Source organism: Podarcis vaucheri (assembly GCF_965113315.1).
Source record: "Podarcis vaucheri genome assembly, chromosome: 5".
Lineage (NCBI taxonomy): Eukaryota > Metazoa > Chordata > Lepidosauria > Squamata > Lacertidae > Podarcis > Podarcis vaucheri.
Window position 1 is genome coordinate 52,183,538 of NC_138763.1, and position 14,167 is coordinate 52,197,704.

Here is a 14,167-nt window from a genome sequence, read left to right on the forward strand (position 1 = left end):
GTTTATTGATAAGTAAGTTGTAAAGGGTTTTATAAACTGGCTCTACTTTATGTCTCTTAAGCAACATATAAATGCTTACTGCTTTAAGTGGGTCAATTTTGAGTGTATTCAGGACTGCTTGACCTTTACAGAACAATTATACTAATGAACAGAATTCATTTTTAGTGCCGATAAAGTTGAAGATAGTGCAAAATCTTTGGATGAAATCAAGAAAAAGGTATGACTAGAGTTGTTCACTTGTGTGGTTGGGGAGGGGGCATTATTACCATCTGCAGATGATAGTACTGTGTATCAAATAGTATATTTTGCTCAGCAGTACAGTAAAATATTGGCATTAGAGAACTTGAAGCTGCTTAAGGGATCTTCTGCCACCCTGCAGAAACCGGGCTCCCTGGTTTACTGAGGAGCTCCGGAAAATGAAGCGGGACCTCAGACGGCTAGAGCGAGTATGGCGGAGTGCCCGTGACGGAGCCTCAAGAACATCTTATAGGGTTTTTATGAAAACCTACAAGATGGCAGTGAAGGCCGCTAAGAAGTCCTACGTCTCGGCCTCCATTGCATCCGCTAGCTCTCGCCCGGCACAATTATTTAGTATAATTCGGTCTTTAACGTCCCTCGAAGGACAGCCAAATTTAAATAACAATTCGACACACAGCTGTGAGGCATTTGCGAGCTTTTTTTGCGGAGAAGGTCCTGTCGCTCCGCCATGACCTCCCTGCCAATTTGGATACAATAAAGGAACTGGAGGCCCCTCGACTGTCCTCGGGTCCAGTATTGGACCACTTTGACCGGATATCCCCAGCCGATGTGGACAGACTCCTCCGAGCTGGAAAGCCCACCACTTGTCCTCTCGACCCGTGCCCGTCTTGGCTGATTAGAGCATGTCCAGTCGAGGTGCGGGCCCCCCTGGGGGATATCATCAATTTGTCCCTTGGCACCGGGACATTCCCAGGGGAACTGAAAGAGGCAGTGGTGCGTCCGCTCTTAAAGAAAACATCATTAGATCCCTTAGATCTATCCAATTACCGCCCAGTTTCAAATCTTCCATTCCTGGGTAAGGTGATTGAGAGAGCGGTTGCTGAACAGCTTGGTAGGTTTCTGGATGAAACATCGGCTCTGGATCCATTCCAGTCCGGCTTCCGCGCTGGTCATGGGACCGAGACGGCTCTGGTCGCCCTAACAGATGATCTTCGTAGACAGCTGGATCGAGGCGGGTCGGGGCTGCTGATTCTTCTAGATCTGTCAGCAGCTTTCGACATGGTCAATCACGAACTTCTGGACCACCGCCTCGCCGACGTGGAGATCCAGGGCACAGTCCTTCAATGGCTGCGCTCGTTTCTCTCTGGTCGGGGACAGAGGGTGGCGCTTGGGGGGGGAACTGTCATCCCGCCACTCCTTGGTGTGTGGAGTGCCTCAGGGTGCGATTCTCTCCCCGATGCTTTTTAACATCTTTATGCACCCCCTCGCCCAGCTTGTCCGGAGTCTTGGGCTGGGCTGCCATCAGTATGCTGATGACACCCAACTCTATCTGTTGATGGATGGCCATCCTGACTCGGCCCCAGACACACTGATCAGATGCTTGGAAGCTGTGGCTGGATGGTTACGTGGGAGCCGGTTGAAGTTAAATCCTTTGAAGACAGAGGTCCTCTGGCTGGGACGGGACGATATGGGATTGAGGGGGCAACTCCCATCTCTTGCGGGGGTGCAATTAGTGCCAGCACCGTCCATTAAGAGTTTGGGTGTAATCTTCGATACCTCCCTCTCCATGGAGGTGCAGATTGCACCTATAACAAAGGCGGCATTTTTTCATCTCCGCCAAGCTAAGCAGTTGGCCCCTTACCTCTCTCGCCCTGACCTAGCCACTGTGATCCACGCGACGGTCACCTCCAGACTGGATTATTGTAACTCGCTCTACGTGGGGCTGCCCTTGAGACTGACCCAGAAACTCCAGCGGGTGCAGAATGCCGCAGCGAGACTCCTTACGGGGTCTTCGCTGCGGGATCACATTCATCCGGTGCTATACCAGCTGCACTGGCGGTACTCCCGGTGGAGTACAGGATCAGGTTTAAGGTGCTGGTTTTAACCTTCAAAGCCCTATACAGCCTAGGACCCTCGTATCTACGGGACCGCCTCTCCTGGTATGCCCCACAGAGGAACTTACGGTCCTCAAATAAAAACATCTTGAAGGTCCCAGGCCACACAGAGGTTAGGCTGGCCTCAACTAGAGCCAGGGCTTTTTCGGCTGCGGCTCCAACCTGGTGGAACGCTCTGTCACAAGAGACAAGGTCCCTGCAGGACTTGACATCTTTCCGCAGGGCCTCCAAGACAGAGCTGTTCCACCAGGCCTTTGGTTAGGGCACAGCCTGACTCCCTCCTTTGGCAATCTTTACAATACTTTAGTTTATGGTTGCCATCAATTTTGATTTTAATTAATTCTTATGATGTTTTTATAATGTTGCACTATTTTAGTGTTGTTAGCCGCCCTGAGCCCGGCTTCGGCTGGGGAGGGCGGGATATAAATAAAATTTATTATTATTATTATTATTATAAACTGGAATCCAGAGAACCATGAGATTGCCTCCACATTGTGCAGTGAGCTTATTTTGGTTCCATTTCCTCTATAGTGCCTCCCCTTGTGTCTAAAAAGCCTCTTTCTTATAAGGGTTATGGACCTCTGAACAGCATTCAAAGAGGCACAAACAACTCCTTTTGCAATTAAATTTATTTGAAGTTCTGTTAGAAGAAAGCATTTTAAGTGTGATCACTGGATTTTGTATCCTAACCAATAACACTCAGTTCAACCTAGATTTGGGAGCTGGTCACTCCTCCACCCATTCTTGTGATACCTTCCCTACTTCTAGAGAAAATTGGAACAGCCCACATCTTCATCAATATAGCAGTTACTGCACATTGCAAACTGCTGTGGCTACAGTGAATAGGCACTATGTCCTATGGAAGTGTGCAGGGAAAGAATTTTAACTACATGACGGCTAGCCAGCTAATGAGTGCCTAATTGCAAGCATTTTCTCTGTTGTCTTTTCTGCTTTAGCTTCAACTCTCACTGCCTTTTCTCTATTGATACAAATTTTAAACATGATAAATTCCTTCCTTTCCCACTTTATGTAAACTCCTTACTGTTTTCTGAACAGCCTCTCAATTTCTTGTCATTTTAAAATGACAGTAAGTATATTCTGCTTTTCTTGCTGAAGCTGTTGCCTCTTTTATAGTGAATACTACTACATTTATGGTATCTCAAAATGCCACTTATTCTGTTCTGTAAAAAGACTGTGTGGGTGACATGACCATCAAGATACGTAATGACTTTAATATTTTTATTATAGTCTTCAAAATTACCCTTGACTTTGATCCTTCTTACACTGCAGTCCAAACTTCTCTTGCCAGTGGGGTTTCAGTAGCAGTGGGGCCACTCATTGAAAATTTATTTAGGGGAATATATCATGGAGAGCTGGTTGATGTAAAGTGGAACTTCCTGAAATTCAGCTGAAGTCTGCCTGACTCTGGTAGAGCTCAGGAGGGTTGTCCATCTTCTGGAGATTCATTGCAAGGGGGGAAGGAGCAAACAGGAATCATTAGTTCCATTAACTTCCTTTCATTAACTTACCACCTTCTTTACATGATTTAAGTATTTTAGATCACTGAAACAGTTTAATACAGTGGTTGCATATTCTGCTTAGTAAGCAAGCAAAATAATTTGTTTACCATAGGAAAATTTATCTATGAATACCAGCAAAACAGAAGAGCAGGGCAAGAAAACTATGTATTCTGATCTGACTACACTGGAGTTCAAGAAAAATATGAAAATAGTGGTAAGTTCAGCTTTCAACCCGTTGTTTTGTTCTGTGTATTCTGCACTCTCTCCTGCCCACCCTCCACCACAAGGTGGCAAACAACAAAGAGCAAACCTTTTTTTAACTTTAAAAAATGTGTGTGTGAGAGAGAGGGAGAAAGAGAGAGAGAATATATTGCTTAAATAACACAGTTGGACTTGTTTATTGTTTTGATTGCTGAAGTTTTCTGATTAGAAAATGAATGCTTTCATTTTCTTCCCTGTATAACCTAAATTAAGGGTGGGGAACTTGATCCAGCAGGTGGGACCCTTTCTTTCTGCAGTCCAGCTTTGACAGAAGGAAGGCAACAGCCACCTGTCAATCACCTGACATCATTGTGACGCCAGGTAACTACTTAAAAGAGGCTGTCATCAGCAACCATCCGATCAAAAGGGAGTTTTCAGTACTAAAGCGGATGGGCGCAGAGAGCAATCCCCTTTGAACTATATAAGCCAATAGGATCAAAACTGCTCCACTAACTGTTCTAGGGAATTCCTGGGAGCTGATCCCATTTTTACCTGCCCCACACCTGGTAGCTGCAGTCAGGACAAATCATTGTCTGCACTCACCCAGCCTAGCCACTAGCAGGTAAACGGCAGTCATTCTGACTGATGACATGTAGCATTGTAGACAATCTTCTCGCTATATGGCTTTCTTTTTATTTAGGGAACAGTAACACAGTTCAATAATCCAAGTGAATTCTACATTCAAGTCAAATCTCCAGAAGTTCTAAGTAATATTAATAAGCTTAGTGTGAAATTGAAGGATTACGATGGAATTAACCAAGGTGAATATATTCCTGCCAAAGGTGAAGTCAGTGTTGGACAATACACCCTGGATCAGGTAATTTAATTATCAAATGGACTCAAGGACCAGGTGGTTTGTGGTTGGCTGTCCAAGAGAACCTGCAGCCAGCAACTTATCATTGTTGATTTCTAGAAAGTATAGGTGTTCATAAAATGAGATATGTACTTAAGTCTTGTTTGTGTATGTGTAACTGACGTGAGCAGCACTGTATAACTTTGCCAAAGTGAGAGGTGGTTGGCAATATAATTCTACGCCAGTTATTTGCTCCAGATTTTCCTTTGCTAGATAAAGGTGATGAAAATTGTTGGGTCACTTGAATAAATTATGCCTGGGAATTTTCATCAGGGCAAGATGGTTTTTCTGAAGTAACATTTTAAATTTTATAATGGGTTATGTCACCTGAGATCTGTCACATAGGTCAAATGTTTTTAAATATAAACTAAAATGGTAATAAAAGTGCAGTTTAAATGCTGTAGGATTGTTCAATAGCTTCAAATGACACTCCCACAGGCATACAATAAAGTACAAGTAGAGGGATGCGGGTGGCGCTATGGGTTAAACTACAGAGCCTAGGGCTTGCCGATTAGAAGGTCGGCGGTTCAAATCCCCGCAATGGGGTGAGCTCCTGTTCCTCGGTCCTAGCTCCTACCCACCTAGCAGTTCGAAAGCACCAAGTGCAAGTAGATAAATAGGTCCCGCTCCGGCGGGAAGGTAAACTGCATTTCCGTGCGCTGCTGTGGTTCACCAGAAGCGGCTTATTCATGCTGGCTACATGACCTTGAAGCTGTACGCCAGATCCCTCGACCAGTAAAGCGAGATGAGCGCCGCAACCCCAGAGTCGTCCACGACTGGACCTAATGGTCAGGGGTCCCGTTAACTTTAGAGGGATGAAACCAAGGACTGTTTTTTAAAATCTTCCTCTTAGTTGTTATCTGTTAAGTATGACAGTTCACAACAAACACAAAATAATAGGTGTTTTTCTTGTGATGTCACAGTTACTAATATTTAGAACAATAAAAGGAAATAAACTAGTAAAACCTTCCCAGTAGTCTCAAAAACCTCACCTAATAGAAGAGAAAATCTATACATGCAAAGGTAGACGAAAAAGCTCTGAACAGAATTATAGGAAACCCTTGGGGTGTGATTTAATTTTTTAAAATTCTGTGGCACCCTAGGATATGCTGTGAAAACGATACTTTTGACAAATCTGTACTTCTATGAGCTTTACTTTGAGTCCATCAACCATCTGCCTGCGGGTAACTGCTAGTAACTGTTGGAAAATAAATGTGCACAGTAAGTGTTTGGGGCAGAGGGGCTGTTGGAATCTGAAGACATGATAAAGATTTTGGCTTGGGTTAAAACTAGCATTTGTGAGGCAGCATTATAGAAAGATTAAAAACTACACACACGTGGGAGTAGGATCAGTTTAGGTGACTAGGGAGTGGACAATAAATATTTGGGGTGTGCTGCAACCATTGTGTTTCCCATCTCTGCTTGTGCAGTTCTAATGGTTGTATTATCTGAAGATATAATAGTCTGCACTATTGACATGGTTGCCATATTTCAAAAAGTGAAAATCCGGACACAAATGTTGTTGAGCTTTTCCCCCCAAAATCTCAAAAAAGAGTTTTTAAAGGTATTTTTTTATGAAATTCACCAAAATCTACAATGCCAACATGGGTGTCCCGTAAGTTTGGATTTCCCCAGACATTTCACTGATTTCCGCCCAGACTCTGTTATTGAGAGCTGAATACCGACTGTGTCTGGGAAATTCTGGACTTATGGCAACACTAACATCACACACACAGCTGTGATAACCTAGTGCAAATGTAGGGTAAATCTGTAATTCAGTAGCAGTAAGATAAAAACACCTGTGTTTTGGATTACTAGTAAGATGTGAACTGTAATAAATCAAGTATTAATGAATTAGCAGCTCATGGTAGAATTGTTTGACTAACTAGTATCTCAGTTAAACTGAACATTTTCAGTTCAGCACAATTACAGTCTCCTCCATTCCCTGCAGAAAATGAACTAATCATAGTAAGTCCAGCGTGTTATTCTGTTTTCTAAATTACATCTGATACTAGCTTAAAAGCACAAAAATGTATTGAAGGATCTGGTATTAAAATTGCCATTGTAGTTGTTCAACTGTTATGTTGAAGAAGAATCATTTTTCTTCTTAAAAAAGAATAAATCATAATGTAAAATAATTTGTTCATGTTCAGACCTGGTACAGAGTGCTCATAAAAGAGGTGGATATCCTTAAGAAGAGTGCTCTGGTTTTATATATTGATTATGGAAATGGAGAGAATTTACCACTAAATAGAATTAAACGATTGCACCAAGATATTGCGCACATTCCACCCTGTGTAAGTATAAGTTTACACAATGCACCTTTACCACAGATATTTAGAGTGTCAAGAATACAGACCTGTGTATGCAAATGCTAAAGTGTGTTGAGACAAATAATACGCCAGAATGTTGTTACTACTAACTACTAGAGACTCCAAAACTGGCATCTTGACTAAGACGCAAACGGAAATTTTAAATGGCCAACATACATATGTTTGAAGGACATGTTAACACATGGCCATAAAGACCAGCAGTAAGCCAGACATCCTTACAGTGTGTTTTGTTTTTGCTTTGCTTTCAGGCCATTAAATGTTGTGTTGCTAATGTCCTCCCAACGGAAGAAAAATGGAATGCAAACTGCAGCAAAGCTATTGCTCCATTTCTTATAGGAAAGTGCTGCTCATTCACTGTTATTGATGTTTTGGTGGATGAGATGCCCTATTTTGCTGTAGATGTTGTATTGGCAGATTCTGGTAAGTTTCATTAACAGTAATATTCTTTGTTGAATGAATTGTTAATTAAGCAGTGATGGTTAACATCAATTTTTGTAATCTGACACATGAACTAGAAGGATTCTCACCGGATACTTCAATTGTATCCCATCTTGGGGCGGATGAGTCATTGCACAGTGATTGTATGTCATTCCCTACATATCAGGGAAGACTTGGTTCCATCATGGACTGACCAATAACTAATTGCTCAGTCATGCTTGCCTCAGATCCTCGATGGGCCTGGTGAGACCAGGCAGTACCAAGAAATAGTACAAAAAAGTGCTGCCTGAAAAGCCTGGCACCATGTTTCTGTTTATATGTGCAGATTTTTTTGTAAGCTACTTTGAGGACCTATTGGGACTATAAAGTGGGATACAAGTATAAGTAAAACTGAAGTGCATCTGACCCTGTATATAACTTGGAGAGGTGCTGTTAGTCAGTATTGGGTTAAATGAGCTGGTGGCCAGACTTGGAAACAGCTTCATAAGTTTGGAGTACTGTATTTTCTTCCTGTTTGACCAAACCCCTGGATAATATGTCAGTGCCCAGAATCAAAGCATTGGAGACAAAAAACTGTTTTGAGAAGTAGCTGCTCATATTGACTTGGCATAATTTACAAGAGATGAGTGTAGTGGACTGTTTTTTTGGCAGAATGTTTGTGTGCATGGCAGATTCCTTTTTACTAGTCTTTGTGAAGCTGTCATTCACCAATTTATCTGTAATACTGTATGTGTCGTAGGCCTATTTACAGTAGTACTTTACAGATAGATTTGGTAGATCTGATGTATTTCAGTTGGCAGTGATTTGTTTTTGAATGGATATTAACAAATGTGTTTGTTTCAGGTAAACACTTACATGAAATACTCTTGGAAATTGGATGTAGTTTGAATTCAAAGAGTAGGAGTAGCAACAAGGAAAACTCAGTTACTGGTGAGTCCTTATTGTTTTATTTAATTCATCTTGATTAATATCTTTATGAAAGCAAGGCACCTTTAAGCATGCACTTGCTAAAGATACTAAAATAGGTTTATTCTATTGGTGCAAAATGTGTGTCATCTTTATATGAGGCTTTGGAGTGTAGCCATAAGTTAACAGGTGCATTACAGCTGGGTTATCCAGGTCCAAAGGGCTGTTTTTGCTTTAATTTGGAGGGTTGAGTTGCCAGAATCTTGGACTATAACACTTGAGGTTATGGAAGATGCAGTGCCTCACACTAGAGGTCATCCTAATGGGCACTGGAGGAAAGGGAGTTGGCTCTATTTGTGTTATATTGAGCTTGCCTTTCTGGTGATAGCTCCAAATGGGATAAAATTTAATGTAAAGCTGTATCTGTGGGTTGCTGCCTTGGTCCTTAGCCTTGAGCAGAGATACAGCTTCAAGAGGAGCTGGTGGTTCTGTGGCACCTTCAAGCTGTGCTCGTGGTGTCCTAGTTCACATGAGAGGTAGTGCATTATTGAGAGTCTTCTGAGTTCATTTTGTTTAAAACTACTATAGATGGATGAATGTGTCTATGAATGATATTCTGAATTCTCTTAAGGATGATAAGTTTTTTTTTACTTAAATTGTTATTAAATACCAGTAAAACCTGCAACTCCGGTTTTGATAATAGATTCTTTTTTCATAGGTTCTACTGTGGAAAAGATTTCTATTCAGGAAAAGAAGCTTGAGCATAAAGGACTGGATCATAGTGGCTGTCAAACTCGCAAGGTTATCTTGCCATCTATAGGAGATACATTTTTGGGTATGGTTGCCCACATACAGACACCAGGAGATTTCTTTTGTCAGCAGATGGAAAATGGCTGTAAGTCCTTGTTTTTAGTTAAATTAAAATGTAAACATGTATGCAGGAGTAGCATTTGAATATTTAACAGAACTTTAAAAATGTCAGGAAGCGGTGAGGTGTTGAGTTTTTTTGCATTGAAGTGCGAGATTAATACTTAACATCACTCTTAATTTATAGCTTCTAGTTTGCACTTTATAATCCACAACATGCCTAGACTTTCTGTGTAACCTCCAAACAACCAACAATATTCAAATAATAGCATTTGCTGGCAAATGAAAGTACAACACTTTTATATTGCTTACTTGTGGTTTGGGGACATTTTGGTTTTTTATTTAACAATTTCCACATACCTGTTTTGTCAGGCAAACTTACTGAGCTTCAAGTATCCCTGGGTGAATACTGCGACACAATCTCTGCTACCCCAGATTTCTGCCCAGCAGTAGGAGACTTGTGTTGTGCGCAGTTTACAGGTAAGTATTACTTGTTGATGATGGTGATTTGCTGTTGTTGGCCTATATCTAACAGAGTTCACTTGTTCAAGCCCATTGAAATCTGTGGGCTTAAGTATGCCTCTAGTGAGTGGTGCTTTACACAATGCAAGAAGTCAAGACCCTGTCATAGGAGATTGCAGCCCACATGGTGAAACTTTATGGGCAAAATGGGAACATAAAAGGTGCCTTATGCCAAATTAGACCATCAGTCCTACTAGCTCAGTATTGTCTCAGTGACTGACAGCAGTTCAGGATTTCAGACACAAGTCTTTTTCAGTTGTAGCTAGAGATGCCAGGGATTGAATCTGTATGCTTTGCCACTGAGCTGCAGTTTTGAAGAGGTTTTTGTAGGAAGTAAGAGTGCTGGTACAAGCATAACGGACAGCAGGGGGGAAAGGACAGTCATTTGAGGAAGCCAGGTGTCTTCAGGCAGCTGAGAGTGGTAGAACTGGAAGGGTAACAGTTGTGGGTGAGGATATATTGGTATAAGACAGGGGTCTTCAACCTTTAAGACAAAAAGAGCCACTTGGACCCCTTTCCGAAGAAAAAAACACCTGGGAGCCGCAAAACCATTGCAACATTTAAAGCATGCACACCGCTGCCCTCCGATCTGACAGCGGGCGGGAAGGTGACGTCGGGACGGTGCGTGACTAACACACGCACTGCCCCCATGCGACGTCACAGCCAGTACAGTGCCCGCCACAGTGGGGAGTGTCGGGGCACACAATGCGCCTCCTCCCCTCGCTAGTATCCGTCCCGGAGCCGCAGCAAAGGTGTAAAAGAGCCACATGTGGCTCCGGAGCCGCGGGTTGCAGACCCCTGGTATAAGAAAAGAGCTATAATGGAAGAAGGCTATGGAGGGCTTTGAGGAACTTGTGCTAGATCTGTGTAGAGCTCTGATGAATGATGTTCTGTGTCAGAGTAACAAGAGGTCACTTTTTTGGAGAGAGACGAGACAACAGAAGACCGGGAATGAAGGTTGAAGAAGTCAGGGAAAGATATTACCAGAATGTGAACCAGAATTCTTGCCAGAGGGGCAGAGAGGGGCTGTATCTTCACAATGTTGTAAAGTGACATGGCTTCAGCAAACAAAGTAATGTGGAAGGAGAGAGGTTGAACATAAAGCCAAGGCTTTGTGCCTGTTCAGCAGGTTGGATGTTACAAGTTGGGTAAAGAGAGTATTCAAGGAAAGAAGAGCTTTGGATGAAATATGAGAAGTTTAGTCTTCAGCATACTGGGAGAAATTCAGTGTAGGGCTAAAGAGATTGTTCCATCTGGCAAGCTGAAATACTTCTGCGGATGGAACAATCTTCCCTCTTCTCCTATGTGCAGTTCTGTGTATCCTCCGGATCTACCTACCTACTGTGCCAATTTGGGTGGGAGTGAAAAGCTCTGTTGCACTAGTGGAAGACCTTGTGCTGCCTTCTGCTAATGAGATTCATTAGTTGAATCCAACCCACTAAGTTTCAGGCAATGTTAAAACAGCAGATTAGAAATAACAAAAGAGACAGTTGGAGATGTGAATTTGGGTAGAGGGAGAAAATTCTAAAGTACATGGTAGAGCTGGGTGAAATCAGCGCTGAATGTTATAGGATTGGAAGAAGTTGCCCAGGGGCAATGTAGAACAGTATTCTTCAGCCTTGGGTCCCCAGATGTTTCAGCAGATTGAAAAGCAGTGGTATAGGGCAAGCTTCTCAAATCGGGACCCTCCAGACATTTTGGAGTGCAGCTGCATTCAACCCTGAACAATTGTCATGGGAGTTGTGGTCCAAAACATCTGGAGGGATTGTGGGGAAGGCTGGCACAGAGAGAGACCAGCTATGAGACAACAACAGGTCCATGAAAAATGCCAGCACAGAAGGGAAAACCAGAGTAAGTGTGTCCACTTTTTGGATCCACTGAAGCAACAATCTGGTAGCAAGAAAAACATCTAAAGTCAGAATCATGGAGACCTAGGTCATTGTGAGTTGAGCAGGAGTGAATGGTCAGCGGTTTCAAAGGCAGCAGGCGAGTCAAGAAGCAGGAGGACTGGAGAGTAGATAAAGGATAGCTTGCAAGTGTAGATAAGCCTGTACTAATTTAAAGGACCACTGAGGTATTTATCGAAGATGAGATCTCAGTTCTTTCTGTTGATTTACATAGGTAGTTTTGGGGCCTTTCCAGCATTTTTACCCATATGCAGAAATTGGAGGCTCAGTTCTTCAATAGTTTTGTTTTTTGTTTTGTTTTGTTTTGTATTCACACTTTGTTGGCCTAATGGCCAGTGTCTGGCATTTTATATAAAACCAGAGCATATCAGAGCATTTTTCACTTGATCTTGGACTTTTAAGTCTTTAAAAGTATTACATGGTCGTTGGCACTTTTGCTCTATCTACAGAAGCAGTAGGATCCCTATTGGCCCTGAATTGCAACATCCTTTGAGACTGGAGACCTTTGCAAATCTGTGCCCCTGATGTTTTCTAAAGTAGCATGTGTACTGCTGTGCAGGGAAGAACTAGTTTGGCTAGTATTGGCTCAGACTTCTACTGCCACAATGAAAGCCACCGCTTGTGTACAGTAGCTGCAGTAAAAATCAGTATGTAGCATGGGGTTGTTAGTCGTATAATTTTTACATGACAAATGTATTTTTATTTTCCAGAAGACAAACAGTGGTACCGTGCATCAGTTTTGTCCTACATCTCAGAAAAAACTGCTCTAGTGGGCTATGTAGATTATGGTAACATAGAAGTCCTTCCATTAAATAAACTTCGGCCAATCATTCCAAAATTAATGGAGTTACCAGTACAGGCTATAAAGTGCACCTTAGCAGGTATGAAACAGAATGACTAAATACATCTTGGGAATAGCAGACACAATTATTTTTTTGCAACAGTGAGGGAAACAAAGAGATTAACCTGTGGAGACAAAATGGAAATTGAAGCTGTGCCATAAAATTTGTACCAGGTACAGCTTCTGAATTTAGATACAGAATCATCCCAATTATGCATCAATATGATGCAACCTGCACCAGGCAGATTGGAGATTCCTTTGGAAGTGTTGTGATAGGAAATAAAGTTGTCTGTATATTGATTACTGTATTAACTCCTTTTATTTAAAGCCTACCATTAAAAGCTTGCTGTGCCTGAGGCTCATAGTATGAAATACTTAACATAGTTCAAATTACTCTTTTTCCTAGAGTTGGCAGCTTTGTGATATACTCTAGCCCTACCTACCTTTGTGATATACTCTAGCCCAGTCTTCTCCGATAAAGAAAACAATGCCCGACCTGAAGAATTTGGAGCAAATGATTCAGCAAAGGAAACACAGCCCAGAATAACTAAGGAGCTAGTACAAGAATATTTGGCTAGTTTAGATGTATTCAAGTCTCCAGGGCCAGATGAACTGCATCCAAGAGTATTAAAAGAACTGGCAGATGTGATCTCAGAACCACTGGCAGTCATCTTTGAGAATTCCTGGAGAACAGGCGAAGTCCCGGCAGACTGGAGGAGGGCAAATGTTGTCCCTATTTTCAAAAAGGGGAAAAGAGAGGACCCAAATAATTACCGCCCAGTCAGTCTGACATCAATACCAGGGAAGATTCTGGAGCAGATCATTAAGCAAACAGTCTGTGAGCACCTAGAAAGGAATGCTGTGATCACCAATAGTCAGCATGGATTTCTGAAAAATAAGTCATGTCAGACTAACCTGATCTCGTTTTTTGACAGAATTACAAGCCTGGTAGATGAAGGGAACGCAGTGGATGTAGCCTACCTTGATTTCAGCAAGGCATTTGACAAGGTGCCCCATGATATTCTTGTAAAGAAGCTGGTAAAATGTGGTCTTGACTATGCTACCACTCAGTGGATTTGTAACTGGCTGACTGACCGAACCCAAAGGGTGCTCATCAATGGTTCCTCTTCATCCTGGAGAAGAGTGACTAGTGGGGTGCCACAGGGTTCTGTCTTGGGCCCGGTCTTATTCAACATCTTTATCAACGACTTGGATGATGGACTCAAGGGCATCCTGATCAAATTTGCAGATGACACCAAACTGGGAGGGGTGGCTAACACCCCAGAGGACAGGATCACACTTCAAAACGACCTTGACAAATTAGAGAACTGGGCCAAAACAAACAAGATGAATTTTAACAGGGAGAAATGTAAAGTATTGCACTTGGGCAAAAAAAATGAGAGGCACAAATACAAGATGGGTGACACCTGGCTTGAGAGCAGTACATGTGAAAAGGATCTAGGAGTCTTGGTTGACCACAAACTTGACATGAGCCAACAGTGTGACGCGGCAGCTAAAAAAGCCAATGCAATTCTGGGATGCATCAATAGGAGTATAGCATCTAGATCAAGGGAAGTAATAGTGCCACTGTATTCTGCTCTGGTCAGACCTCACCTGGAGTACTGT

The 14,167-nt window shown here is 42.4% G+C and overlaps 1 protein-coding gene across 3 annotated transcripts in view; it reads left to right on the forward strand.

Annotated features, from left to right (window-relative positions):
- The window catches only part of TDRD1 (tudor domain containing 1), a gene marked incomplete at its 5' end in the record, with an annotated part of 32,472 nt that overhangs the window by 4,556 nt on the left and 13,749 nt on the right, over nt 1-14,167 (forward strand). For 2 of the 3 annotated variants that reach the window (XM_082222562.1, XM_082222563.1), the window contains 9 exons: nt 166-217; nt 3,726-3,827; nt 4,515-4,691; nt 6,881-7,024; nt 7,309-7,480; nt 8,342-8,428; nt 9,123-9,299; nt 9,644-9,751; nt 12,411-12,581. In XM_082222562.1, the coding sequence (XP_082078688.1) occupies nt 166-217; nt 3,726-3,827; nt 4,515-4,691; nt 6,881-7,024; nt 7,309-7,480; nt 8,342-8,428; nt 9,123-9,299; nt 9,644-9,751; nt 12,411-12,581 (1,190 nt within the window). The remainder of the gene's footprint in view (nt 1-165; nt 218-3,725; nt 3,828-4,514; nt 4,692-6,880; nt 7,025-7,308; nt 7,481-8,341; nt 8,429-9,122; nt 9,300-9,643; nt 9,752-12,410; nt 12,582-14,167) is intronic. The other variant, XM_082222564.1, reaches the window with a different exon arrangement.